We start from the raw sequence: 27,552 nt of genomic DNA, 5'->3' as shown, positions 1-27,552 counted from the left end.
AAAGTAGCTTAGAGTACATTGATGGTGTTGGCCTGGACCCTTGTGGGTCAAAATCTGGACGATTGTGTATTGTTGCTCAAATCTACTATAGGCCATGGGTTTGTTGTTTTTTCAAATTATTGATCAATATAAAGCGTTGAAACTGGCTTTACTCTATGCGAGGGCTCAGCAACTTTGCGCCCGAAGCCCCCAAGGACCGCATGAGTAGCCCCAGGACCGGTTCTAGAAATGTGTTAACAGTGATGAGACATTGTGATTTTCAAGGAATGTTTCCTAATTATTGTGAAAAAGCATTGACTTTGTGACCAATAATTATGAATAATATAAATAGGTAATTTGAGCAAAACACCTTATTTCACAAGTGTGTATCAAACTGAAAAATGATGGTTTTGGAAATACAATATTTCATACATCCTTTATATTCACCAACAATGACTATTTTCTCATGCCTCAATTTACAACAATTACTCATTTTATTAGGTTGTATTTGGTGAGTGTTTGTGGTTGGCACACTTCGATATATAATTTGTATCTGCAAGGAAACAGACCTCTTTTTAGACACATATTCTTGTATAACATGTATATTTGATTTGTTCCATACATTTATTGTTCTGCATTGCAAAGCAGTAAAAAATTAAACTAAATCTTAAAATGTCGGGCTACAACATGTCAGAGTAGGAGTGGAGGGGGAGTTGTGTTTATTGATTCCTCAGAGCGCGCGGATGGAGTTCAGTCCTGAGCGCCATTCCATGTTTTCCCACAGCCACTCTCTGCTGGGGTGATTATTCTGATTTACTCTGTCCCAGTTTGCTCCCCAGAGAGACTACTCGTGCACACATGCCACTTGCTCAAACACATACAACGTACAACAGACAATAGTGTCTAAAGTGTTCAGACATGGAAGAACTGGTCCTCATTCTCAGCTAACTTTGAACAGCATGGATGGAGCACTGCAGTGTGCTGAATGGAGAACCTGAGGATTGACAGCGTGGTGTGACACTGACTGGAAACTTGGGCAGCCTGCTTTGCCATGGAGTTAGGAAAAGTTTGGTCCAGACATCAGAGGACGCTGCTGATCACCATGATGATGTTCAAACTAGGTAAGGCTGCGGATTTATGTACTTTAGCAAAAGTAGAATTGCTCATTTTCATGCGACGACATAGGCTGTATTATGAAAATAAACTCCTTAGTTGAAGTCATTTTAGGTCACTTAGTGATTTTTCATCTAAGATTGGTTTCAAAATGATAAATCCCAATATCTTTAAGCATCAATGATGTCTTTGATGCACCACCTCCAGACACTGCAGCATCACATTACTATAATAGTTCTAGGCCTTTTTTGGCAGTGGAAAAGGCAAAATAAAGTCTGCATGCAGGCTTAACTAGTTTAGTAATAAAACTTCTAATTAGTAATATTTTGCCCTGGACTACCTAAATCAGTCCCATGGTGCATGTGTGCGGGGGTTGGCGGTGGGACTTTGCTGGGCGACCCCTCCACCTTTTGAATACCACGCTGACCCATTTTCCCCATGACCCTCATTTGTGTGCAGTGTCTGAAGCTCATTTAAACGGTGGCCAACCGAAGGCAGGGAGCTGGGTGGCATTGTTAAAGATCACCATGGTAACGAGCCGAGCGTCCGGCTGTACTGCTGCACATTTTTTTTTTGTCTCAGTGTTAAATGGGGGTGGTGATGGGAATTAAGTCGCATGGCTAACGACCTGGCACCTTCAGCTATGAAGGAATTAAGGATGAATAAACCCTAGAAATGTCTGATTATTTTAACTGCACAAGAGTACTGCGTAAAAAAAAAAAAAAAACCAGCAGAAAAAGTTTCCCTGGATACGCATGTGAGTAAACATGCATCACATTGAACAAAAGCCTTGAGGAAAGAGCCTGCTAAACACAAACCTCCTTATGGCTACCATCTGCAGATGACTCAGTCAAGCACAGGTGCATTAGATCCTTTCAGCATAAAATTCTGACTAATCCAAGTTGAATGTGTTCTGAAGAAAAAAGATAAATAAATGACATACTGGTGGATCCAAGGTGAATGTCCATAAACATTTATACTATGCTAAAAAAATAACAGAAACAGCTAATGTAAAAAAACGTTGCTATTTTTCCAAGTTATGTAAATCCCAAATTGTTGAAGGTGAATGAACTGCACGTTGCCACGCGTGTTGTATAAATCGATATGGAATTACATAGACTGTGCAATTTACACAAGAAACAAAAGCATGCATGCCAAAGTCTGACTCAATGGGCAAGCATGACCGATACAGAGTATTTGCGCATTTCTGGATAAAGCAAAGCAGCCACCTGCTGGGGAGACTTTGGAGCAGCACAAAGCTGAATCCAGAAGTTCTGCCAGTGTCTGATAGTATATAAAAAGGCTCAGAGCTCAACTTGTTGGCTGGGGGGGCTTCCCCCTCTCTGTGACTCATTGCACAACACTCTGTCTATGCATCATGGCTCTGATTCCATTGCTGTGACTGGGTACCTGCCAGGAATTCCTCGGTTGTTATGATTCACCAACATAAATATATTCAACAATGTATTGCAATTATACCTACAATGTAGAGTACGCTATCTTTAGTCCGACAAGTGCTTAGTTAAAACTGAGAATACGTATGGATGTGTAGCGCTACAGTCAAGCCCAGTAAAATGGGGATATTAACACAATTCCCGTCACCACAACGCAGTTGAAATGAAATAGACAAGCGGTGCATTACAACTACAAACATTAAGCTTTACAGCTTCTCATCCAAATCAAGTGAACATAGTTTGTATTATATGCTTCTCACTTTCTAAGAGATAGAAAATAATGGGACAAATTTACAAATTAAACTCGTTAGTACTTGTTCCAAATCCATCCATCCATCCATCTTCTTCCGCTTATCCGGGGTCGGGTCGCGGGGGCAGCAGCTTCAGGAGGGACTCCCAGACTTCCCTCTCCCCAGCCACTTCATCTAGCTCATCCCGGGGGATCCCAAGGCGTTCCCAGGCCAGCTGAGAGACATAGTCTCTCCAGCGCGTCCTGGGTCGTCCCCGGGGTCTCCTCCCGGTGGGACATGCCCGGAACACCTCCCTAGGGAGGCGTCCAGGAGGCATCCTGATGAGATGCCCGAGCCACCTCATCTGGCTCTTCTCAACGTGGAGGAGTAGCGACTCTACTCCGAGTCTCTCCCGGATGACCGAACTTCTCACCCTATCTCTAAGGGAGAGCCCGGACATCCTGCGGAGAAAACTCATTTCGGCCGCTTGTATCCGGGATCTCGTTCTTTCGGTCACGACCCATAGCTCGTGACCATAGGTGAGGGTAGGAGCGTAAATCGACCGGTAAATTGAGAGCTTTGCCTTTTGGCTCAGCTCTCTCTTTACCACGACGGACCGGTACAGAGTCCGCATTACTGCCGACGCTGCACCGATCCGCCTGTCGATCTCGCGCTCCATCCTCCCCTCACTCGTGAACAAGACCCCAAGATAATTAAACTCCTCCACTTGGGGCAGGACCTCACCCCCGATCCGGAGAGGGCATTCGACCCTTTTCCAAATCTTTTACATTCAATTATAACCTGAAGTATGGAACTCATAGACATCATCAGATGTTACCTTTCATCCCTGCCTGTACTGTCTTCAGGTCCAAGTTTTCAACTAGCTTCAGTTTTTGCTTGTTCTTGGGTATTTCCCCTCCACTTTTGTCTACAGATTGTGAAATGCATGCTCAATTGGTGTAAGTCAGGTGATTCACTTGGCCATTGGATAAAATCCCACATTTTCGCCTAAAAAACTCTGGTTGTTATCACAGTATGCTTCTGGACATTGCCATCCAATGAGTTCGAAAGTATTTGGCTGAATATGAGCAAATCATAAAGATAAGAGATAAAATAATTCATCCATCATCTTTTTGTTAGCAGTCACATAATAAAAACATGGGAACCAGCTTTATTGGTAGCCATAGCTATACTGATGCAGTAGTGCTGTATGTGGCAGTGATGGATTTATCTGGATGAATGGATAATACTACAAACCCAATATTCTTAAAAGAAATCCAATCGAAAGATAGATTTCAGTTTCAAAGGAGAAGCCAGCTGCCCGATTTTTGAACATACACCCAAATAAGAGAAAATGTTCCGTTCTGCACAGCACTGCGAGGTAATCCTCGGTCAATTTAAATCTCTAGGAAGGACACAGTGTAGTCTGGACTGTGTCAGTCGCCAAACAAGTTGTACCTGCTAGCAGGGACCAGCTCTGCTGAGTGTTATCACTGTGCTGATATAGTGGTACCAGTCAGTGCCATGGATCAAGCTTGTCTCACTATAACCATGATCTACTGCGTGTTTTGTGATTCTGGGGGTTGGGCTATGTTTCGGAGGGTGCTGTTATCATCTCCTTGGAATGTGTGAGGGGTTAGTGGGGTCTGGATAGAAGGGTGTAGAGTGAGGAGATCCTTGCAGCCACTGTCAGCTCTCTTCTATCTCGAGATCAATGACATTACAAGTGGAGGAGTATAAAGTATATGTTACTGTGCCATATTGCCTTTGTACAGGTGCACAGGGTGGTCTTTAGCATCATTTAAAGATGAGTATCTCCCGGCAGTAAAGTGGAATATCAGGAGGATGTGAAGAAATGATGCAAGGCGAAGGAAATGACACAACCTTAAAGCTTCAAGCTGAGATAAGAGGGAAGAAACATAAACAATTTGACACCCTCACCAAAAGATAATTAACACACAAGGTGGCATTCAGTTCACTTGTGAAATACCGCGGCCCCACACATTCCTTCACAGCTCCCAAATTAAAACTCAATTTTAGTAGCCCTACGTCTCTCTCGTCGTGTGTCCTGCATGAGAAGTGCAAGGGAGGAGGATTTGATAGGAAGTGGCGCGGCAGATAAAGAAAGTAATAGAGAGGGGATTTTGAGTCGATGTAGTGGAAACTCATCAAAGTGTGTGTTTATCAGACGATAGAGTAAGAACTCATCTTTTCCTGTCTTTTGATGAAAGGCTTGTAGTTATGTCAATGACCACGTATTCATAGTAACCTATTTACTGAAGTAACAACCTCAGTGTACAAATCTGTGTTAAAAATATCTTAAAGTATTATTTGTGCATTTTTGATCTAATGTCAGGGTGGAAAAAGGTTTGTGTGAGTTTTTGTAGTTTTTGCTATCAAATGTAAAACCTGATAAAATTGGAAAAGGTTCTTGAAAGGGTGAAATGGTTCTTGGCAGAGGTTGCTGACTCGTCTATCCGATTTTAAATTTGTGTTTGCTTTTTTTCTGAAAAATGAGATTATGTGATTTGTTATTTCACAAGTTGCAAAGCCTGTTTTTTAAAAAATGATTACAACTTTGCAGGTTGGAATCTCAGCTCAGGCCCTCTTGTGTGGAGTGTGCATGGGGCGTCCACGTGCAGGCGTAGGATTTCTCCAGATACTTTGGTATCCTCCCAAATTCCAAAAACAAGCATATTAGTTGAATCAAAGGCTCTAACTTGTCTATTGGTGTGACTGAATTATCTTTTGTTCATACTGCTACAATTGACTGACTAGCAATCCAGTCCTTCACCCCTTGTCAGCTGGGATAGAGCCCAGCTCAGTTGTGACCCTGTAAGGACAAGCAGTATACAAAACGGATGAAGGGATGAAAGGATAAAGATAGGCTCGAGACTACACCACTTTGACACATTTCCTCACAACAAGTGCCAAAATTGACTTCACCAGTGTGTTAATTCAAAAGGATGTTTTGCGAAATTGTGAAACATAAATGGGCATAGTTTTGATCAGAAAATAGTAACAGTGTTCACAAGGGAATTTAAAACAGTCCAGCAAAGTGCCTGTGTTTCCATCAAATATGCACAGGTTCCTGCAGAAACATACACCTGTTGGTGCAGGATATTAGGATGCATTTATTCTCTTGGACCAAACACTAAAAAGGTAGACATGATGTTTTTTTAATCAGTGTTTAAAGTCACCACAACAGTGAGATCAGTGAGGTCCTCACCCCAACAGTCGGAAACAAAATGTTATATGTGTGTAACTTTCATAGACAACACAGACAGCTGCTAACTTTAACCAAGCTTCTAATATGTTTACTTTTGACACCATCTGCCTAGACTTTAAATCCTGACGAAAGATAGGCTTTTTTCCTTTCATTACCAGATTGGTTCCTAAGCACCTCAAAAGGTCAGAGGTACAGGTAGCCCCCTATATAAGCCACATGGTAATGCAGCTTATGAGAGGAGGATGTCTATAAGTTGACCAAAAGTTAAGACATTCACTTACAGTAAAATTCCTAGCTCTCAAACTGCTCATTGAGAGTCGTGGAGATGAATGTAGTAGGTGCTTCATTCCGATGGTACGACCGTGGAAGGCTTGTTGTTTTGTGCTTTAATGGGCAACTTTTTATTTTCAACAGCCCTGCAAACAGATAGATATTTACGACATTAGTCACTAGTTCGTAAAACTGTTAATGTGGAGTTTTAGTTATCTGATTAAACATGCTGAAATTGGAATGTGCTCATTTTAGGGATAGGGGGCACAGTGGGACTGGTTAGCACGTCCGCCTCACAGTAAGGAGAGTACCGGTTCCCTCCCTGTGTGGAGTTTGCATGTTCTCCCCGCGCCCACGTGGTTTTTTTCCGGGCACTCCGGTTTCCTCCCACAGGCCAATTGAGCACTCCAAATTGCCCCTGGGTGTGAGTGCGAGTGTGGATGGTTGTTTGTCTCTGTGTGCCCTGTGATCGGCTGGCAACTGGTTCAGGGTGTCCCCGCCTACTGCCCGATGACAGCTGGGATGGGCTCCAGCGCGCCCGCGACCCCGTGGGAACAAGCGATATAGAAAATGGATGGATGGATTTTAGGGATATTAGCACTTTGGGTAAAGTGGAATAACTATTGGATGTTTCAAAGTTGATGCTATGTGGACAAAAGACACTGAAGTTCTGAAATGGGACGGACATGCGTCAACGTTCAAGTAGTGTACAGTACAAAAATGGCTGTTTTGTGCATCTTTGTGTGCAGTGGAGAAACTCCAGACAATGGTTTTATTGGACGGTGTAGCTTGTAAAACTGTTATTGAGCAAGCTTACAGGAATACAACTTCTCATCCACACCCGAGTATTAAATGCTACTACTTATTCCTGTCTCTTTTGGCTGATTTAATATAGTGTGTCATCAAATGTCTCTTTTAGAAGAATGGAATTTGCCATGCCAACTAAAAGTGTTTAGTTCTGCTTTTGCATAGAACCTATTCTCCATAGTGCATCAATCTCTTTCATGTTGCATTGCATCCAAAGTCGAGTTATTAAATCTTCAGTATTTTTGTCATTTCATTCACAGGTCTTCTGTGTACAGCGGCAGCAGACAAGTGTCTCTCATCACCTTGTAACAATGGCGCCACGTGTTTTGAGCATCTGGGTGACTATGTGTGCCTTTGTCCTAAAGAGCCAGTGTGGTACATGGGCAAAAACTGCGACGAGTTGTATGACGCTTGTATCTTGGCACCTTGCACTAACTGCACCAGCAGTCCGGGAACTGGCAATTTCACATGCCACTGCCCGGATGGCTTCACTGGCGTCAACTGCACCGAGGATGTAGACGAGTGTGAAAGCAACCCTTGCAAAGGTGTCAGGTCGCACTGTGTCAACAGAATTGATGCCTATTCATGCCACTGTCCCCATGGATTTGGAGGAAAATACTGTGAGTTTAATGTCACCACTTGCTCAGAGGAAACCTGCCACAATAGTGGAACCTGTATAGACATTCCTGACATTGGACATCATTGTCAGTGTGATGCTGGATACCAAGGGGACAACTGCGAAGAAAACATCAATGAATGTGAATCTGCTCCATGTCAAAATGGTGCCATCTGTAAAGATGGCGTTAATGCCTACCAGTGTTTCTGCGTGCCTGGATTTCAGGGCTTCCACTGCGACTTGGACATAAATGAGTGTGCCTCTCAGCCATGTCAAAATAACGGTACATGTTCGGATGAAGTGGACAATTACAGTTGTGATTGTACTGAAGGCTTCAAAGGTAGGTCAATCGGACAATAGAACACACACACTCACGCACGTACGCACACGCACGCACGCACGCACGCACGCACGCACACACACACACTCTCTGACTGTCTTTATGTATTGTGGTGCTGATCTCTATCTAATGTACTCCTGTTTGGTTTTAAATGTCTGTGTATTAAGATATATGAATTATGTCGTCAATCTCATATCTTGGCCGACTTCCATCTCTTCAGGAAATAACTGTGAAGTAGATATCGACGATTGTGAAGAACAACCCTGCCAGAACGGCGCTACCTGCCACGACTATATTGCCATGTACACATGTGAGTGTATGGACGGTTTCCAGGGTCAAGACTGTGAGGTCAACATTGATGAATGTGTCAGCATGCCATGTCTGAATGATGGCAGGTGCATTGATGGTGTCAACAGGTAGGATTCAAACACACAAAAAATAAACAGTTTTATTCAGTACAAAAACACGTTGGCTCTACTTTATTCAAATGAAATTGCAGGTCTATAGAGTCTGTTTTATTTCTCAGCAATGTGTGGAATATAGATATGCAATGTATAGTTATTTCATGAATAAAATTATGTCGAAATCCAGATAATTCAAAAGGCTTCATATACTGTTCTTACGATAATTGATTGGTGTTATTGGTGTTGTAGTGGTTCACATGACTGACTTTTTTATTTTTGTAGTTGATATGGGGTCAAGGGCCACTCAGCACCATATTCACATTAATCACGAAACTGACCTAAAATTTGTTGAATACTTTGCATAGTTTATTTAATGGTCATCTGCTCTACCTGAGCAAAACTGAGTAGGCCTGAGTATTTGGACACAAAAGATCACATGTATACATAGGTTAAGTTGATTCCACCAGCAATTTCTACACACGTGTCTTGTTCTTCCTTAGTTACATTTGTGACTGTGAGGGGACAGGCTTTGAAGGTCACAACTGCGAGGAGGATGTTCCTGAATGCGCTTCTGATCCATGCCAGCATGGAGGCACTTGCATGGAGGGGACTAACCAGTACAAATGTCTCTGTTGGCCAGGTATACAACTTTCCATTAACTTGGATTTTCTAATAAAGCAAAATCTCAAATATACTAACATTTTCTTCTCCACATTTTCTATTATAGATAGATTCAACTTATATCAAGTTGTGACTTTAAATTCCACCACAGTTTTATGGCACAAAAACACAATATGGCATGCGAATTAAAGGATTCTAGTTAATGTGGCTTAATACCTCCGCAGATTGGCTTTTTCTCACGCTTACGTCAAATTCAACAATAGAATTAAATACTTAGGGGTCAGAATGGGTCAAAAGAGAAGCGTTGTGTGATTATGTGGAAACGGCAATGCAAGATTATTAACATAAGTCGCCTAGAAATGAATGCAAATTTAGTAAGTATTGCGTCCTACTCATTGTTGGGCTTTCAAACTATGTATAAACGAGGTTTTACTTGCCAATGTTATGCTTTTGCTTAATTGCGTCTTGCAATCTACGAGTCTTATTTGGACATTAATTTCAATATTATAGATAAGTACATACAAATAATGCTTACCGCACAGGAAGTCAGCGTGGCATGGTTTTGTAAACTAATTCATCTGTTTTCAGGTTACGAGGGAGAGAACTGCCAGGTCGATGAAGATGAGTGTGAGCAGTACCCGTGTGAAAATGACGGTGAATGCTTCCAGCGTTCAGAAATTGAAAACTATGGGGTACTCCCTGAACTCAGCGCAGCCAATTTTTCCTTTGAAGAAGCAGCTGGATTCATCTGTCACTGTCAATCCGGATTCACAGGTAAGCCCCCACTTCCTTTAACATTGTTTTGTCAGCAAAGTGAGATGAACAAATCTGTTACTGTTACAGGAGAAAATTGTTCTCTGAATGTGGACGAGTGTGTATCTGCTCCATGTCAACATGGAGGAAGCTGCCAGGATTTGGTCAACTCATATCAATGTTTGTGCTCTGATGGCTTTACAGGTAGGACCTATTGTAAATCCCTTTCTTGCTGTTATAATAGTACATGTATTGAAATCATTCGACCAACAAGAGTCCTTATCAATCATTAGCTTTTCAGATTGGAGAATTGTACTAGTGTTTGCATTGTAGGGCTACTTTCACGTTGCTCAGGTGCGTGTTCAAGGATGCCAAGGGAAAAATTGTTAAAAGTTGACCGCTGTTTAAGGGTACTTCACGCCTGCCTTCCACCCTATCGTGTGTCTGTACCACCTGGTGCCTCCTATTCGATGACATCATCACTTTTCAAGATTTTGGGTTTTTCTCAAACGGCAACCTCACCTGAGGCTGGCTCACCACTGGCTGATCAGACCTTTTGTGTATTTGGCAGCCCATAATTTCACCTGCTTTTTCAGCCCTAGCCAACTGACTGCTTTATTTGGCACCACTGGCATGCTTTTAGTGGTCTTCCTTTGGGCCTGGCCTCTGATTCCCACCTCCTTACGTGGCCTTGGAATGGCTTTAAAGCCTCTGCAGCCCACTTCCACTAGGTGTACCGTTACATTCCAGCCAGTGTAGCTTGCTTGTTTAGTTTGCTAGGTGGCATAACCACAGCCTTTTACTTTCAAATGCAGTATCGATGGCTACCAACATTCAGTGCACATGAGTTTGTTAGTGTGTTCCTACCCTTCCCACATGAACAATGGTAATGGTGCAAAGTGTTCAAATCATATCATCTATAGACCCTTTTGTTCTCATGTATGACACGTGATTGTCATTGTATTTACCTTGAGCAAAGGTGGTCATTGCAGGGGCAGCACACTGGGGGCAGATTGGATCCTCTCCTTATATCTAATACTATATCATATATAGCATCAACTAAAATCAACCATACTATACCAAACTTTTCGACATGATAGCTGTATAAGAATGGGAGGATGCGTAACAAGTTTCAGCCAAATGTATCGTGTCATGAGTGAAACCACATATTTTATTACAAAGCTCCTGGTACTGTACCAATGCAGATATTTTGTAATTTTCCATATTTTTATAATCTTTAAAATTATGTCCAAATTTGAATCACTTAACTTTGTTATTTCCTTTATGAATGAATTTAAAATGTAATTTATAGCCTTTATATGAGGGATTTTTTTCCCCACAATATGATCTGATTTTTTAAATTCTTGTAGCGTTGTCTGCCAGCATGTGTCAAGCCAGTGATTGACTAATGATCTGCAATGGTTGTACCCTGCCATTCCCTCTATTGTTAATTCAAACAGGACAGGCCATTTTTTCTGATCATGGATCTTTTCTGATGATGTAACAATGATGATACAAACCTCACATCTCAAAGAAAGAGAAAAAAAGAGAAAATCAAGCACCAACATCTCTGTAATGCAATTAAGAAACAAAAATTAAATTAATAAAAGGCTTGCAATATTTCAGTTGATTTGTAATTAAATCCAGAATGTATGACTTTTTGTTTTATTGCATTACAGAAAATAAAAAACTTTATCACAATATTCTAATATTCTGAGAGGGTCCTGTGTAACAAGACATTTGTACAAGCGTGACACTGGGGCCACAGCAAACAGAAGGGGATGCATATGGTTTACAGTAGGGCAAGCAGCAAAACAACAAAGCCAATAAATGGTCCCATATGTTCATGTTGGGTATTAAACAAGGACCACAAAGCAATTGTTGGAGGGGAGAGGAGATTATGATAAAGCTTCTTAGGGGACTGTTTCAAATCTGCTGAAAAACAGGGACAATGTCAAGTATATGTGCAGATCTTGTATTTATATTTGTTTTTCAATAACATTTTTCAAAGGATGATTTTCTATGATTGCATCATTCATGCATTTGCTAGAAAAAAAAATGGAACACTCCATGTGGAACTGAACATAATCCAATTAAATCCCATAAGTGTGTGTGCTAGACTGACTTCCCAAATGCAAGTAGTCACCACATTGTCTGCTCCTGCCTCTATGCACAGCCATGCCAAAACTATCCTACTTGACTTAGGCTATAAAAAGTGCAAGGTGCATTATCCCCAGTGACGTGTGGCGAAGCTCAGGACTGGTGAGGCACGGACCAAGCTTATTATAGTCTGGAAACCTTAAGTACAGTTAGTTTCTATTTTGTTATGAGTTAGTTTGTTTACATTTAGTTGGTTTTAATTAGTTTTCAGGGTGGTTTTGTTCATTTCTATTAGTTTTCCTATTTCTAAAAATGTTTTGGTTTAGTTTTACTTTGTTTTAGTATTAGTTTTCCTTGTTACAATTTCTTTTTTAAATTGTTGTGTTGTGTGTAGTAACATTTCAACAAAAACATTACGTTCGAACATGTTGGCATTACAAGGCACAGTTTAACAGTTGACAGACTTTCAAGAGTAACAGAATTACAATAATCGCAATGCATTATAAATAATACAAAAATAAAAATACCTAAACATCCAAAGATAGATAGATGCATGCATGCATGCGCCCCAATTGAATAAATCAAATAAAGATAGGCTTCCTTGTTTGCCAAGTTGCCAACTTCTTAAGTGGACTTCCTGTTGAGAAGTATTAAACCCAGGTGTATGGTTCACAACTTTCTTTATATACTGTGTGATATGTTTTGTTCACATCTGAACCCAAAAAATTAAACCACTTTTTATCTTTGTGTTGTGTTTCGGGCTGACTCAAATAACAAAAGCAGGGGAGCCATTCGAGCATAAACCACACGTAAACTCATCTCCTAAGAGCGATGTCATCTGGTGGCTGCTTGATGATGTTGCTTCTGTGCGATGCGCATTAAAAGTCTCCTACTTGGGCAACTGTTCAACCTTTTTTTCTGGCTAGTGGCTGCACAGTAATACCAAAGGCTCACGTATTAAAATCAATTCTCAAAGAAGAAAAAGGACATTTTCACTACAATTCTACTTAATTTTAGTTTTGTAAACGTAAAATGTAGTTTCAGTTAGTTTTTGTCTTTGATTAAAAATACATGTTTGTACTTTATTTCATTTCATCAACTAAAATGTTCTTTTCAATTTTAGTTACGAATCAAGTCAAGTTTAAGTTAAGTTTATTTATATAGCCCTTAATCACAGACAAGCCTCAAAGGGTTTCACATGTGCAAAATTGACAATTATTCTCAACATCCCCTAATCTTAACTCCCAGGAGGTCAAGGAAAAAGTCAAAGAACCCCTCCTGGGGGAAAATAAAAAAACCTTGAGATGAGATCTCAGATGGGAGAATCCCCCTTCCAGGATGACCAGGCTGCAATGGAAAAGAAAAAGTAGATGTCCATATTCAAAGTGAAGAGCTGCGGGAAGGTGCCCTCAATTGTCATGGCAGTGTCTGCGAGGGTGGTGATCCGCCTCAGATCCCTCATCATCTACTGTACTTTATTTTAAAAGTACAGGACTGTATTTTTTTTTTAACCTATATATTACCCAGGCAAACAATTAAGAACAAGTTCTTATTTACAACTGCGGCCTGCCTTTGAATTCCAATATATTTGCATAGAATAACAGTGGGTACTGTGGTGATTTTCAGCGCATTTATTATTATTAGAATAATATACTACTGTATTTTGGATTCAAACATGACAGTAGGATAATTATATTACGTGTACACTGCACACCAGTTTACTGTTTAAATCTGTTGTTTAACAATAATGTATCTGATTAATATGGTACTTTTCTGTAACACGCTAAAGGGCCCACAATGGGCATATTAATTATGCACATTCAGGTAGCAGTAAACTCCATATGTAGCCACAATGACAAATGATTCGGCTCGAGCGGGAGTCGGACAGCAGGTGTTTTTGGTTACTGCAATACCCGCTCTACCTCCTGAGCCACGGCTACCCCGTATTTTAATGTTAAATTGTGTATCGTCTTGTGCTTCTACTATAACATGCACCACTAAGCAGCTGTCTGTGCCAAAATAAACAAAGTAGCAAGTTAAAGTGGACTGGCCATTTCAATGTAGTGGCGGGAGACAAAGCAATATTGTAAAGTTTGCAAATATCTTGTGTTACGTGTAGGTGTTTGTGTCTAAACCTGGGGTAGAGGATCCTGGCCCCTTGAGATCGGTATACTGCCTTTTTTCAATGTCTTCCTGCTGCAACACCCCGGATTCGACTCAGCTCATCAACAATCTCTGTAGAAACTTGCATCGATCCTGTTCATTTGAATCAGGTGTATTTGAGTAATTCCACCTCCTCAGCGGCCTTTACTACTCATAGTCCTCGTTCCCTCCCTTAAATATGGGGTCTCTCAGGCCCTTTCACTTTCTGCAGAATACTATCTAAATTCTTGACACTAACTGGCTGTCGTGACGAAACATATGTGGTTGACGAAACACGCAAATATGTGGCTTGAGTTGCAAAACTTGAACTTAAATCGACAAAGAAGCAAACTGTTGGGTGTTTGGCCCAGCACAAATTGATGCATACTTGCCTTAAGAGTTCAACTTGTGTCTGTTGTAACATGACATATACACTCGCTGTACCGCAATGCTTGCCTATAACCTAACTTAATTGTCACTCACTTATGGCAAATCTCATGGATACGAATTATTATTTTCATTATTATTATTATTTTACCAGGATGCAATCTATTAACACCATTTTTTAATTGAGTCGATCCCAATCGACATTGGGCACCGATATTACCGTTTTTTTCCGTGTATAATCCGCCCCCATGTATAATACGCACCCTAAAAATGGCACGTTGATGCTGGAAAAAAGCCTGTACCCATGTATAATACGCACCCAATTTTTATGATTTTTATTTTTTTTTAAGTCCCAATGATCGTCACACACGCAGGGAGGCAATGGGTCTCATTTTTAAAGTCTTTGGTATGGTCTTAACTAGGCTGGATGTAATTTTTTTTGTTGCCGTTGATTTCTCCGACTGCCCGTAAAGACACCACCGCGGTCAGTGCGGACATGTGAAAAAGGCGTGCGGACGTGAAAAAGCGGCTCTGTATGGGAGAGACGTTGAAGAGGAATAAAAACACCCTTGGAAACCAAAACTTGCCCCTCGTCGTGACTCAGAGCCGCAACAAATGTTTTGGATTTGTGTAGAGCACATTGTGAAAGCAAACGAGCAGGTGATCGAGCAAGCGTCTGATACGAGAGCATTGCGGTCGTATGGACCATGATTTTCTTAAAAAAAAAATATATATATATATATATATTTATTTTTTAATTTTTTTTATTTCTGTTGGCTTTACTAGATGGCCATTGTTGCATATCGCCATAGGCCTGTAGCATAGGCCTGTAGTGTCCCCTACTGGTCTTTTTCAGGAGCACCTGCAACTACCCGGCACCCACTGGCCAGTGCAGGGATCAGGAATGCATTCCCCTTGTCAAATACTGACAGGAGCCAGCTGGAAGCTGGCGGCTTATGACTTAGCTCGGGATGGGCTGCAGACGGTCAGGAGCGCAGGGTGTGAGGGAGGGAGGGAGGGACAGAGGGATGGAGGAGGGGTAAAAAAGAAAAGGTGGGCAGGGCTGCTTTGTAATCACTTCTGTCTGCCTGCATGGAGTATAGTGGAGGAGTAAAGACACGTTTGCTTTTTTTAATCTTATGGAGTAAAAAGACACGAAGGACGTGGTTGTGCCACTTGTGTCATCTTGCAGTGTAAGAGTGTGAGTGTCTTGGCTGTAAACTCATTGGAACATGAGAGGAAGGAGTTTACTGTTGCTGCTGCTCTGTTTTTGCTGTGGGCCATGGCGGCTGACAGGTACAGCATGGTACAGCACTTTTACTTCATGTACTGGAGCTAGAAAATGACACGTTTTTATTAGAAGACATAACTTTGTCATACAGTATTACAAATAGTGCTCACTGGGTTTCCAATGTTTTCAAATTTGTCAAAACCTTTCTCTTGCTCTATCTCAAGTTTCTCAAGCTGTGATGTTCAAAAATTAAGGAACCAGCCCATACTACAATAATTGTATTACTGTAAAGTCAATGAGCTTTCATTATTGTAAATCTAATTTACCCAGTTATAATTTGCTCTCTCAGCTTCCTCATTTGCCAATAACAAAATAACACATTGCCTCAATCAAATCTGCTTAGAAGGCAACATACAGGCAAGCTTGTTTCTGCATCTAAATAAAGAAGTAGGCTGAGCCAGTTTCCAGCACAGCCAATGTTTGATTAAGGTTTATATGAATACATGAACTGTGAGCATTATGAATGGTTGTGAGTATATTGTTTGAATATTAATGACTCCAATATTGGTTCTTTCAATGCAGGTGTGCATTGTGACGTGGACATTGACGAGTGTGACAGCAATCCTTGTCAGAATGGTGCCACATGTGAAGATGCTGCCAACTCTTATATATGTCACTGTCCCGAACCAGAAACTGGCCGAGAGCCATTGGGTGGGCGCAACTGCGATGTTGTTCTGGTTGGTTGTCAGCAGCACAATTGTCAGCATGATGGCATCTGCATGCCATTGCTGACAGCGTATGGCGATCATAGCTACACGTGCCTCTGTGGGCCAGGCTGGACGGGAGAACTCTGCAACACCTCTACCACCTTTTCCTTCAACTCGGAGGGCTACGTCCACATGCAGCTGCCTGTTTCTAAAAACAGAGGAAGGCAAGGTACTGATGACTACAACTATGGACTCAGTGTACAACTAAGATTCAGGAGCACTTTGCCGGACATGTTGTTGTACCATCGTGGTACCCTGGAACACTTCATCTCCCTGGAGTTAGTGCAGGGTTCCCTTCAGGCCAGGTTAAAATTTGGGAGATTGCTACAGGTTATTTATCCAGGTCCAGTCAATGACGGAGAATGGTACAGAGTCACCGTGACGATGGATGAGAGACTCATTATGTTAGTAGAAGGACCTGGCTGTGAGGAAGGATGTCAAGTGAAAAATCTAGTGTACAACCATCTTATCTTCTTCCAGTCAAATTCCTTTCAACAGCTGTTTGTAGGAGGAGCACCAAAGGAATATTTGACACTCACGTTAAGTGGGAGGAATTTCATTGGCTGCATGGAAGACCTTCAAGTCGACTATAAACTGCTGATGCCTCAGGACCTCATGAGAGAGGATAACATGGGTTTGGAATTGGGATGTGTCAAAGAAGATGTGTGCCATGACGACCCTTGCAAACAATTTGGGTTTTGCGTGGACATGTGGGTTGTGGCCAAATGTCAGTGTCGCCGGCCATACTTTGGCGAAAGATGCGAAAGAGGTGAGATTTCTTAGAGCTGTGGTCTTATACTGCCTTTTAAGATGTCTGATAAACTATCTGTAACTGTCACTGTAACTATCAATAGCTGTGGTAATGCAGCTTCAGGCAGGTTAGCTCCTGTTTAGTTCCTAAAACAGACAAGCTACAGTTTTACTCCTACACAGCAGCCATTTAAAAGTCATTCAGACACTGCATGTACATGTACGTTACTGGATAATAATTTTAAACATTGTCTTTGTAGAGTACCCATCCTGGACCTTTGGTCATGAGAACACTACAAGCTATGCAGCCTTCAACATCAAAGAAACCCATGGAGAAAATGTCACCATCTCCTTTATAATGCGCTCTCTTAAAAAAAATGGCCTTCTTCTGCAATTTCGTCGAGGGGAAAGGTCCTACCTGACGCTTTACCTGAAGGAAGCTACTGTCGCCATCTACAGCGCTTACACCACACTCTTGTCGGAGGCCAAGTTTGTCACGGATGGAAAAGATAATTTGGTGACAATAAAAGTAAACTATGGCCACGTGTTCTTCCCCATAGCGGGAAACCATCGTGCCATAGGGAATGTGAGCATCGAGGCAGGGGATGTTGTGTATGTTGGAGGACTCCCTGTAGGTGAAAATGTGAATTCCTGGGGTGGAAAATTTAAGGGCTGTCTACAAGACATTCGACTGGATAACAAGCACTTGTCCTTTGTGGATTATAAAGAAGAGGTGGAGAGTTATCAGGCCACTGCAGAGAAGAATGTTCTGACAGGATGTCAAAGTGACAATTCATGCAAGGTACTGTGCACAAATTATTAGATTAACTCACTTTTAAGACAGTTTTACTGATGCTTTTAGTTTCAAGTGTGTTGCAATGTTTCCGTGCACTCTGACAGTTGAACTGTGCTGTACTGCCTCAACCTGACATTGATCTGGTTGTGAATCCCTTTGATCTGTTTGTTACGTCCTAATCTGCTCTGCAGCTTGTTCTGAACCTCTGCAGTCATCTTGGTTTAGAGATTTTGCAAGTGAGCGGCATCTAATCCACGCACCTCTCTTTGTGTTTGTACACAGAATGAGCCCTGTCTCAATGATGGAAAGTGTCAGATTATCTGGAATGATTTCAAATGTGACTGTTCCATTAACTTCTCTGGACGACTGTGCGAGAGACGTTTGTGGTGTGTCGAGAACCCTTGCTTTGAAGGAGGGCAGTGTGTCGACCTATGGGATGGTTATGAATGTGAGTAGTATTTTGTCATTAGCTTCATTCATACTTAAAGTCACCCGAGGACAACATTTAAAAAGTGTCACTTAACATTCAATGGGTTGGACAACCTACCAATCAGAGACCATATACCGTATTTTCCGGACTATAATGCGCACCGGACTATAAGGCGCACCTTCAATAAATGGCCCATTTTAAAACTTTGTCCATATATAAGGCGCACTGGACTATAAGGCGCACCATTAATTTTCTGAGACAGTTCTGTTTAGGGGCCAACCATTCGCACCGACATTCCACAAACCATTACCATTGTGAATGAACTTGGAAACATGTGACTATATCCTTTACTATATCCTTTGCAGATAGTTTGATATTGCAAATGAGAATCTGTTGTCAATTGCTCTACCAGAAAAGTCAAAGATTATAATAATAACAAATTATCAATTTTATGAAAGTTGAATTAATTTTCTATTAGATGTATTAAGTTTGTTTTATTGTTGTTATTGTTGTATGAATAAGAAGGGTGATATTGGTCTTTGTGACTGCAGTAAACAGGCCAGGTTGCATCATGTCAGATTTTTAATCCAAATCAAATCATTCTCCATTTTATCTTTTTTATTTCAACTTCAGACGCATGATCCATAGTCCTTTTGAGTCAGGATTCATAGTCTTCAGCGGGCCACTTATGTATGATTAATTTTATGACACAATGCTTCGGGCCAGTTTAAATTTAGACGCGGGCCGCATTTGGTCCATATATAAGGCGCATCGGACTATAAGGCACACTGTTGGCTTTTGAGAAAATTTGAGGTTTTTAGGTGCGCCTTATAGTTCGGAAAATATGGTACATCCAGGAAAGAAATTCAAGTTGAGTTTCTTTAACATTTCATGTGAAAGACATTCTACAATGTCAGGAGTCTCAATGTAATTGCTGTCAATAGGAAATATAATTACCAGTCAATGACACCAGAGTAAGGAAAAACACATTAGAAACCAGCTCTCAGGGCTCCAGACTGCCCCTAAAATTAGACAGTGCGAGTGGATGAAAGATTCAGTAACGTCGTCGCCACATTACAACCCAACAACGCTGCGTGCTAAAGACTAAAGATTTATTCATCGTAGATGTTTTAGGATTCCACCAACATCAACACACTTTAGAGCACCAGCTGTGTGGTTCCCTTCATACTCAAAAAATTGGTGGTTGCAGTCACCAATGTCAGCCGCTCCTCCCCTTTGCCAACATTAGCCCGGTCATGTCGAAGCAAAGCTAATCGTGAGTGATATTTGTTTTCAATCTGTTTCTATCCCGACACAGGAAACTATATTCACATGAGCAGCTGCACCGTTTGAAGACCGCTGCCATTGAGTTAACAAATTAAGTACATCATTGACATGTCAGTGCGGACATTATTCTGGGAAGTAGTAATATTAATAATGTGTGTGTAAATGACATGCTTTCATTTTAGTGAGGTTTGTAAAAAAATCAAAACCATAAATGCAATTGTGAGAAGTACTAAATATGAAATATTAACCAAGATTCAAAGTTATATTTTCCTCTGTAAGGGGCCAGTACTGCCCCTTTCAGGGCCACCACCCAAAAAGTCTTAATCAGACTATTTTCTCCCCAACAAACCTCATGTGCCAAAGTGGAAAATTCCTGGACCAGTCACCAGCCAGTCAAGAGCATGCACATCGATAGACAAACATTAATGCTTACTTTAACACTGTGTGAGTGGGAACCGAGTCGGGCAAGAAAATTCTATTCAACTACAAACATTCCTGTCCATACCTACAAGCACCCACTTTGAATGTGGATCATACTTGCACTGCCGGTACAAACATTAATTTGACTTTTTTTCGTTATTAATTTGTATAACTTATTTATATTTTGGTTTGATGTTGTGTTGAAACACAATAAAATGTGAACTAAAAACATTGTAATTCCTGCAAATATTTTGCAGTAACAGGGTGAAAATGAGGCGAATTGTAGAAATTGACTTTGCGAGTCAATTTACTGTGTGCACACCTGAATTTCCTTCCAGCGCTCCAACAATTTTAAGTTGGTGCTCCGAGTAAAAATGTTAGTGTGGAGCCCTGGCTCTGCCATAAAGGCCAAACTGAAGGAAGTCTGTAAAAATGGTGAATGTTTTTGTCATTTCACAGCACGTGAACCTCATTATCTTTGCCTCCCACAGGTTTGACTCAAGCCATTTTCCAGGACAATGCTCTTGAGTATTTTGCCAACAGCTCCCTGTTGAGCCCAGTAACAAACATCATGATGGAGTTTAGAACACGCGACGACAACGGTATCTTGTTGAGGGCAGAGGACGGAGATGAGGTATTTTGTCTGGGTCTTCTTAATTCCACGCTTCTTGTCAAAATGGACACTGGGACAAGTGGAGATCTGCTGGCTTTTACCAGCGACAGGACCATTGCAGATGGAGCGTGGCATCGCATCCGCTTGACCATGATCGACCCTGCACAATCAGTGTCCCGATGGTGTCTCACTGTAGATGGGCAGACAGCGGGATGTAGCCTTGGAGTTGGCGGCTTCCTCAATTTCCTTAATGATACCCAAATTTGGCTGGCAGAGAAATATTCTGGATGTTTGGGGGAAGTCCGAGTCGGTGGAGTCTACCTTCCAATTTTCAGCGTGCCAGATGCCCCTCAGACAAGTCATTTCTCCAGACTGAGTGGTCGTGAGCCAAACTTGGGATGCCAGGGTGCCCCAGTTTGTGACTCTCAGCCTTGTTTCAATGAGGGTGTGTGCCAGGACCATTTTAATGAGTTTAACTGCAGCTGCAACCCAGGGTGGTCGGGAGAACTATGTGAGGCCGAGATAAATGAGTGTTCTTCTGGGCCCTGTTTCTATGGCACATGCAAAGACCTTCTGGCAGACTACCAGTGTGACTGTGAGCCTGGATATATAGGAAGAAACTGTCAGGAAGAAGTGGATAACTGTTTGGAGTTTATCTGCTTGAACGAGGGGACTTGTGTGGAAACAACAGTAACTCATACCTGTGTATGCCCTCCTGAATACTTGGGCAAACGCTGTCAGTAAGTTACTCATCTTTGCCTTATATATAGTTTTAGAGCATGTTAAACTTTGATAGCATAACTAACTTTTAAATAATCTTTATTGTTTAAGTAGCTATTCCAGTAATAACTGACTTATTACTAGGCATGTATTATTTTTTATCATTATTGCCTTATACTTGGTCATTCGAAACTGTTACTTCACTTGTTAGCACCACGCTGGAAATAGTTTGATTTTCTTCATTATAGCTTAATATCTTTATATCCCTTTGCCTTCACTGGTACACTGTGGGGCACAAAAATCCAAACTGTGTTATTTTGGAAGTTGTGACGTGTATTTTTCCCGAAATTGCTGGTCAGTTTTTAAAATTGAAGTTATGCTTCTATGATAACTCATACTCAGGCTTTACTCGATTTGGATACACGATCACTGAGTTAAAAGTAAAGATTACTGAACTCCGATCCGATCTGACGGTGAAATGATCCATCCAATCCATTTGAACAACTTTTTTACTGTACAGTCAATCCCGAGGTATTAGGACAGGTCCGCAATACGGATATCCAAAATGCGTATAATTGATGCCCAGTGAATTGTATTAGAAAAAAATACAAAGAATTAAACTATAACACCCCCCTTCTCTTTCTGTGGCCAAAAGGTGGCGATTTCCTCCAGCGGCATGTGATGCCAAAACGGAGTGCCTTAATGGAGGAGTTTGCATAGGGGGGGACACTGGTGGCAACTGCACCTGCAAGCCAGGGTACACTGGAGCCAGGTGAGCATCTCACATTCCTTACCATACACTTGCTTAATTGATCTGTACTAGTATTAAGTAGAAAGTCACTCATCCAGTTACAGTTCCTATTCATGCTACACTGGATATTATATAGTAATGCTTCCCAGAAGGTATTTCATCTTAAAAACAAACAAAAAATGTGGTGGAAATCTGATGGTAGGCAAAAATACTACAGATATAATATCTTTATAATTATTAGTATATTTTTTCATCATTTATCTCAACATTGTGTATTTTCTTTTATCAGTGGAGTTGCATGGATATAATGTGTAGTCACATTCTTTTGAGTTTGCATATATGAGGTTAAAATCTGCATTTTTTTCTTCGCACGATTAAATCGCTCCAAAAATGCTGTTGAGAGAGGCTTAGACTTCTCACCATGTCAGGTCAGGAGAGTGTTTGTGAGAGCTGCTGGTGAAGGTGTGTGTCACTTTGTGTTGTATTAAAGCTCTGCTGATGTCTTTCAGGTGCGAGACAGAAATAGACGAATGTACATCCAGTCCTTGTCTTAATGGTGCCACCTGTCTAGACAGACTCAACCACTTTCAGTGTGTATGTGTGCCAGGCTATAGTGGCACACTGTGTGAGAGCAACGTAAGTAATAATTAAATATTTACATCAATTCATTAATTATCATTACAATTACAATTCATTGATTATTTCCTGAGATGCACGCACGCACGCACGCACGCACGCACGCACGCACGCACGCACGCACGCACGCACGCACACACACACACACACACACACACAGAGCTAAGCCTCAATTTTAAGCAGAGTTTGGGATCCAGAATTTTGGAATCCCGTTATCCCCAAAAGCACATTATTTAGAAAGTCTTGGAACGGGACAAAAATTCAGAGCCATGCATACGAGTGTATCGGGAAATTGCAGTAGGGAAATGCATCCTAAGATTACATGATGTTTGCATTTGGGGAATAACATCATTGTCCTGAGTAAAAATGAATACCATGTAGTTTTTATTGCGTCACCTTGTCAAGAAGAGTCAAGATGTCTATTTGGACCAAAGCACAACGGAGCTGCCTGGCGGCTGTGCCGCAGCTCAGGTGGCAAGAGTTTGTTTTGCACTGCACACTATTGGTATGTCTTCGTTCCTGTTCAGCAGTGTCTTCCATGCGACGGACTAAGCATAAAAATATACCACCTACAGTTTAAAATCCAAATGATACCACAAGAATTGGAAATGTTAGTCCGGGTTCCACTAAATTCTGAGAGAGGGTTTGCTCGGAATGTTTCCAGAGCCTCATCAGAACAAGAAAAGCAAGAGGTTGAATCGAACCGGCACCCTCCGAACTGTGAGGCGGACGTGCTAACCAGTGCTCCACCGAGCCGGCCCCATTAATGCTGGGTTCAGAGGAAATTGTTATGGTTGTCGTTGATTTGGTTTATGATTTAGTTATTGTGTGCACCTGTGCTAACTTTCCCTTGTCTCTGTGTTCCTCATTGTCTTGTCAGTTTGTTTGTTTTCAGTTCGCTGCTTTCTTTCAGTCCTTGTTGGTTTGATAAGTGTCCCAGTCACAGTCTTGTTGCTGATTGTTTCGTTACTCACCCAAGGTGTTGAGGCAGGTTGCTTTGGTGGTCTCAATATTGCATCTCTGGTTTTTGCAGATAATGTGGTACTTTTGGCTTCGTCAAGCCGCGAGGTTCAACTCTCACTGAAGTACTTTGCACAAGCTGGAATGAAAATCAGCACCTCTAAATCATTGACCATGGTCCTCAGTCAGAAAAGAGTCGAGTGAGGTTCCTTTGCAGGATGTTAGGTTGAGAAGGTCGGTCATCCAGGAGGAAGAGTCAAACCACTACTCATGCACCTCAAGAGGTGTCAGATAAGGTGGCTCGGGCATCTGGTTAGGTTGCGTCCTTGACGCCTCCTTAGTGAGTTGTTCGTGGCACATCCAACTGGGAAGAGGCAGTGGAGATAACCATACTGATGAGACTCTCTCCAAGCTAGCCTGAGAACACCTTGGGATTTACCCAGAAGAGTCAGACAGAGTGGCTAGGTAGAGGCTAGTCTGGGCTTCCCTGCTGTAGCTTTTGCCCCAGCCACTCGACCTTTGGATAAGTGGAAAAAATGGATGGATGGAGGTTTAAAATTGCTACCAAAACTTAGTGATATTGTTCTCTCCGCTCAAATGGCACATTGCCTTGATGAATAACAATTTGCAGTCGTCCTCTAGGTCTATTACGTAGCTGAACTTCTCAAAATAACAAAAAAGATCATTTTAATCCAAATCAACAATCCCATTTAGGATTAAAATCAAAATCCCAGCACTGCATTTACAGGTTGATATCCGGGAAATGTGATTGACTTGTAGTTACAACTTGATATATGGTCCTTTTAAATTTGAGAGGAGTGTATAAAAATAGGTGCCCTCATGTTGTCTTGCAGAAAAAGGCGCAATTGGAGCGGATCCCTTGGCTGGTAGTGACTATCCCCATCACCACGTTATGTGTATTAGTAGCCATCGTAGTTATCTTTTTCCTCATCATGACGGCCCGGAAGAAGCGTCAGTCAGAGGGTACCTACAGCCCCAGCTCACAGGAGGTAGCTGGAGCCAGGTTGGAGATGGGCAGCGTCCTCAAAGTGCCTCCGGAGGAGAGACTAATCTGAGACCTGCAGCCTCATATCAGTGGATGTGTGAGAGAGAATTCCAAGGCTCTGTTGCGACCCATCCACTCAAAAAAAAAGAAAAAAAAAGTGAGTGTCTGAATGAACTAAATAACTGATGCTCCACCTTGGAAAAACTACTGATGTTGAAACTCCATGGTAAAATCTGATCAGAAGAGAGGACATGATAAAAAATGTAAAAAGACAAGCTCAGTGTTTGAAAGATTTGGACTCAACACATTTCATCTATTCATCAGCCGATGAAACCACTTTTTACATGAGTCATTTTCATATAATGTCATCAGTAACAGAAAAGACACTTTAATTTAGATACTTTTTTATACAAAATATCTCCCATGATGATACAGCCACGATTGAAGTCCTATTTTCAAAACGTTACTGATAATAAAAAAAAGTTAGGCATTCATAGTACAGGCAATCTTAACCGACAGATCAAATGGGGGTGACAAATGGTGGTACATGTATACGTACACTTCTTGTAGCGATGGGAAAGTGAAGGTTACAATCTGCTTCATGAACCATTTGTATTTTTAACTCCTCTAGATACCACTGGTGATTTAAAGTAGGTTTAATAAATGACATGTCTGTGTGCTTTCAGCCCTATATTGATCAGAGAGTGTGCTATCTAACAGGTTTAATAAACTCAACAACTGGTTCACGAAGCATCTTGAAGCCTCATTGCATAAGGAAGTCTTGAAGACTTCTTGCATAATAGTAAAGCTATAAACAGCTTCATAGAAATCCTGTGAGTGGCACATGGTCTTTCAACTCGGCAGATAGAAGTGCATCCATGATCCTAAAAACACATTAAAACCATCACACTCTTGTATTTAAACAGTGCACTCATAATAGTGGTAAAGCCATGCTAAAGCTCTAACAATTTCACAAATTCATATACCTCATAAATAATGTATTTTGCTGTTTGCTGATGTGTAAATACAAAATGACTGCCAGGTGGTACTTCACCTCACAGACCCCTCTGGTGTATTGCAAAAAGATAAAGAGATATTCAATAGTGGTAAACGATAAAATCAGTATGCGTGAGAGTGCACTGGTAAAACAACCAAAAAAAGATGATGCATGGTTTCATCGGCTAGAAAGAAAATGCCCTGCTGTCAGCAAAAGTGAATGAATTGCTTGCAAATATTCTGTATTTTTCTCATCTGTTTTTTAACATCCCTTGTTTCCCGTTATCTGGTTCAAAACATGTGTCCTAACCATTCAGACAGCTATCTTTAGTTGTTGCTTATTTATTACACAATATCGGGAAAAGTTGATGTTATGTTTTACATATTTTTTAATACTGTATAATACATACATTACAGTTAATATGGTCGATCATGTTTAGTGGTAAACTGAAAGCTATGACTTTCAAACCAATAGATGTTAATTGATCTTGTGGACTGTTTTTTGTCACTTAGAGTTTAAATGATTAAATCTGGCCCGGTCGACTCTAATGTAAATTTTCTCTCTTGGAACAAAAAAGCATCAGTGACTTTCACTGTGTTTATTTTTATATGAATTGTTATAATGGCTTTTGTACGTATCCCAATGCATTATAGAATTAACCACCAGATATTAAGATATATATATACGGAGTAAATGATCTGAAGCCTATTCAATATTATTTTGATGTTACACTGGTTTGAACAATAATACGTACATCTGGCACCATAGTTCAAACTGTTTGGCCTTAATTTATACATGTCACATTAAAGTAAGTAACGAGACAGGCAAGTCAGAGGTTAAACAGAAGTTTGATCCTATTTGATGAAGCTTGAATGGTGTAATGAATGTCTATTTTCTAGTAAGCACTGAATTTATGCATTATTTCTTCTGAGGCGCAGAAACACTACTCTGTAAATATGCACAGGGAAATGCATTTTCAGATCATTTGGTGGATTTCTGGGCCCTATTTCCATGCTTAGTACAAGTGTAGTGTAAAGTGCAGTCTAACTGTGCTCGTGGGTAGAGGTTTCTTTCTTTTAATATTTTGTTAGACGTGTGCAGGTCAAAGGGGCCGTTTGCGCCATTGTGGGGGGAACGTAGCTGATTTGCCATCCAGTAGAAGTGACAACCTTCATTCCCTTAAATTTAATTTAGAAAAAAGAGAGAGGTGCATGTTCTATATGAAAATGCATGAAATACAGGGGATGGGCGCACACAGAGTACATTTAAAAGGACAGATGTAAAGTTGGCTGTTGTGGAGTGGGCACTCAGAGATCGGCTTCTACTCCTGATCGTGCATCCAGCAAGGCAAAACCTGGTCTGTCAAATTCCGAAACACAATAAATTAGACCTTCTTAGCACGAAAATGAAGATGTGACAGTTTTTGTGGCAAGCGCACTAGCTCCTGTTTAGGAAAAACGGGCCCTTTGACTTTTCTACATTTACCAAGTATGTGACCAAAAAAGAAGCCAATATCACTATTTTTACGACAAGTTGGAATATTCCAATTGAGATCCGATGACTCAGGATGCGCAATTATACCAGGTGTGAACAGGGCCATTATTTGAACTCTGAATTTAGTGACACTGGATTTTTGTTTGTCTTTGTCCACTTTGTGATTTTCTTTTTAAATCTGTATGACCACTGAGTAGCATGAACAAAATCAAATTTAATGAGTAGGTTTAGAGATTGTCACACAGAAAA

The 27,552-nt window shown here is 41.1% G+C and overlaps 1 protein-coding gene across 1 annotated transcript; it reads left to right on the top strand.

Annotated features, from left to right (window-relative positions):
- The first annotated feature begins 1,030 nt into the window (after nt 1–1,030).
- LOC133153645 (protein crumbs homolog 1-like) lies at nt 1,031–26,936 on the top strand. The gene is made up of 13 exons (XM_061277586.1): nt 1,031–1,100; nt 7,343–8,038; nt 8,259–8,454; nt 8,943–9,082; nt 9,652–9,837; nt 9,907–10,020; nt 16,259–17,212; nt 17,454–17,995; nt 18,272–18,437; nt 20,618–21,479; nt 22,115–22,231; nt 22,720–22,846; nt 24,661–26,936. The coding sequence occupies exons 1-13, from the start codon at nt 1,031–1,033 to the stop codon at nt 24,880–24,882; spliced, it is 4,392 nt and encodes a 1,463-aa protein (XP_061133570.1). The 3' UTR covers nt 24,883–26,936.
- The last annotated feature ends 616 nt before the right edge of the window (nt 26,937–27,552 follow it).

Source organism: Syngnathus typhle, linkage group LG5 (genome assembly GCF_033458585.1).
Source record: "Syngnathus typhle isolate RoL2023-S1 ecotype Sweden linkage group LG5, RoL_Styp_1.0, whole genome shotgun sequence".
NCBI classification, from domain to species: domain Eukaryota; kingdom Metazoa; phylum Chordata; class Actinopteri; order Syngnathiformes; family Syngnathidae; genus Syngnathus; species Syngnathus typhle.
The sequence above is the reverse complement of the archived record's forward strand: the minus strand, read 5'-3'. Positions and strand labels throughout refer to the sequence as shown.

Coding starts and splice junctions, on each gene's coding strand:
- LOC133153645 (XM_061277586.1), top strand. CDS start 1,031: ATGGAGTTAGGAAAAGTTTGGTCCAGACATCAGAGGACGCTGCTGATC. Junction 9,838..9,906: donor CTGTCAATCCGGATTCACAG/GTAAGCCCCCAC, acceptor TTACTGTTACAG/GAGAAAATTGTTCTCTGAAT. Junction 17,996..18,271: donor AAAGTGACAATTCATGCAAG/GTACTGTGCACA, acceptor GTTTGTACACAG/AATGAGCCCTGTCTCAATGA.